The 1,748-nt window shown below is 50.9% G+C and overlaps 1 protein-coding gene across 4 annotated transcripts in view; it reads left to right on the top strand.

Annotated features, from left to right (window-relative positions):
• The first annotated feature begins 1,343 nt into the window (after positions 1-1,343).
• Positions 1,344-1,748, top strand: part of LOC105508047 (zinc finger protein 595) — a 36,858-nt gene continuing 36,453 nt past the window's right edge. For all 4 annotated transcript variants that reach the window (XM_011936816.1, XM_011936818.1, XM_011936817.1 and 1 more), the window contains exon 1: positions 1,344-1,550. In XM_011936816.1, the coding sequence (XP_011792206.1) occupies positions 1,548-1,550 (3 nt within the window). In that variant the 5' untranslated portion in view covers positions 1,344-1,547. The remainder of the gene's footprint in view (positions 1,551-1,748) is intronic.

The raw sequence follows: 1,748 nt of genomic DNA, 5'->3' as shown, positions 1-1,748 counted from the left end.
AAATCAACCTAAATGTCTTTAACTTGACCCAGCTCATTATAAGGTCATTAACATGACACTAACATTGTGGTTTTAGCTCCCCCCTCCCGTAAGTGTCACTTAGGCACTCATGGGGAACAACCAAAATGGAGTCACTGTGGCCAATCCCAAGCATGCGCAGATGCAACACCCTTAGTGGGGAACTTTACCCATCCCATTTGGGCAGAACCCACAGAAGACATACTTGTTCTTGCCACATAAAAGACCCAGACCTCAGCCTCATTTCTGGCAACCTGTTTTCAGGTCCCCTCTTGCTTCTGAGAGCTTTCCTTTTGCTTAAAAAATCCTACTTTGCCTTACTCACTCTCTGGCACCCCTGTGCTTCATTCTTTTTGGTCGTGGCACAAGAGTCCCGACCTGGCTCAATCGAGGAGACCACCATATCTCCACCAAACAGTAACTGGGAAACCGTGGTCTTCACGTGGATACTCTCAGCTTGCAGCCCCTGGTCTCTCTGGGAGCACTGTCCCACCCACCCTTGAGCCTGAAAAAAGTTGGTAGAGAGGCTGGTCCCTTACTTCCAGCAGAAAAGAAGTGTTCAGGCCCTCACTTCCCTGAGGGAAGAGAGCCCTCATGGCTGCGCTCAATGTGGCAGCCACCTGCCACATGTAGCTACTGGGCACCTGGAATGTGACTGGTTTAAAGTAAAATGTGCTGCAAACATAAAATACACCGTGAGTTTAGAAGAATTAGATCAGAAATATACTTTATTTCTAATGGTATATTGATCACATATTAAAACAATATTTTGAATACAATGGATTAAAAATTATTACCAACAATTTCACTCTAAAAATTATTTTTGATGTGGCTAATAAAAAACGGAAAATTCACAAATAGCTAACATTTTATATTTTAGAGGATTGCGTCCCTCTTAAAATTTCAGGTGTCCTACTCAAAAGACTAGCGGCCAGAAGGGTTATGAAATCTAAAATATTAAAATAATTGTCATTATATTGCTTCCATTTGTGAAAAAGTGTGTGCCTGTGCATGCATGTGTGTGTGTGCGTCCGTATCTACGTGTGCGCGCGTGTGTGTACGTCCGTGTGTCTGTGCGTGCGTGTATTTTATAAGTGGACATAACCTTACACACAACAAGGTTAAAAAGAGACCCCTGGGCTGCTTCAGGTCAAGCCCGGAGAGAAAGCCCTGCCTGAAAGTGCCTGGAGGCCCCAGCTTGTCACTCTTGGCTCATCAGGGGAGCGTGTGGTCGCGAATTCTGTTACTCAAGGCCCAAGGGCGGGGATTGGAGCATTATCCAATCAGAGTGTCGGAGTGAGAACTGCCCAATCAGGCGCGCAGCCAGAGAGGAGGCGGTGGCTTCCGGGAGCTGGCGCGGCCTTTTCCTCTGGCTCCTGCCAGGGCTTGGGTTAGGGCTTCAGCTGTCTGCGTCCTGGGCTCCGGGAGGCTTCGGGGATTCGGCCGCAGCCTCAGCTTCCCGTCGCTCTGTGACCTGCGGGTATTGGATGATTTGTAGCTAAAACTCCCGGATCCCCTGAAGTGGGGAAATGGTGAGTGGGCGGGGCAGGGCGTCCCGAGGCTGGGGGGCCTCATCGGCAGCGGCGGGAAATGGCGGCGAGACCGAGTCTGAGTCCCCGCTGCCGCCGCTCAGCCCTCGGTCCTCAGTCCCCTCCGGTGAGGGACCCGCGCTCCTGTCGGCCCCGCACGGCGGCTCTGTCCAGCCTGCAGCCCTCCTCGTGCAGCTCTGC

The sequence above is a fragment of the Colobus angolensis genome, unplaced genomic scaffold (assembly GCF_000951035.1).
Source record: "Colobus angolensis palliatus isolate OR3802 unplaced genomic scaffold, Cang.pa_1.0 Scaffold157, whole genome shotgun sequence".
NCBI classification, from domain to species: domain Eukaryota; kingdom Metazoa; phylum Chordata; class Mammalia; order Primates; family Cercopithecidae; genus Colobus; species Colobus angolensis.
This window is presented reverse-complemented; position numbering and strand designations above follow the sequence as displayed.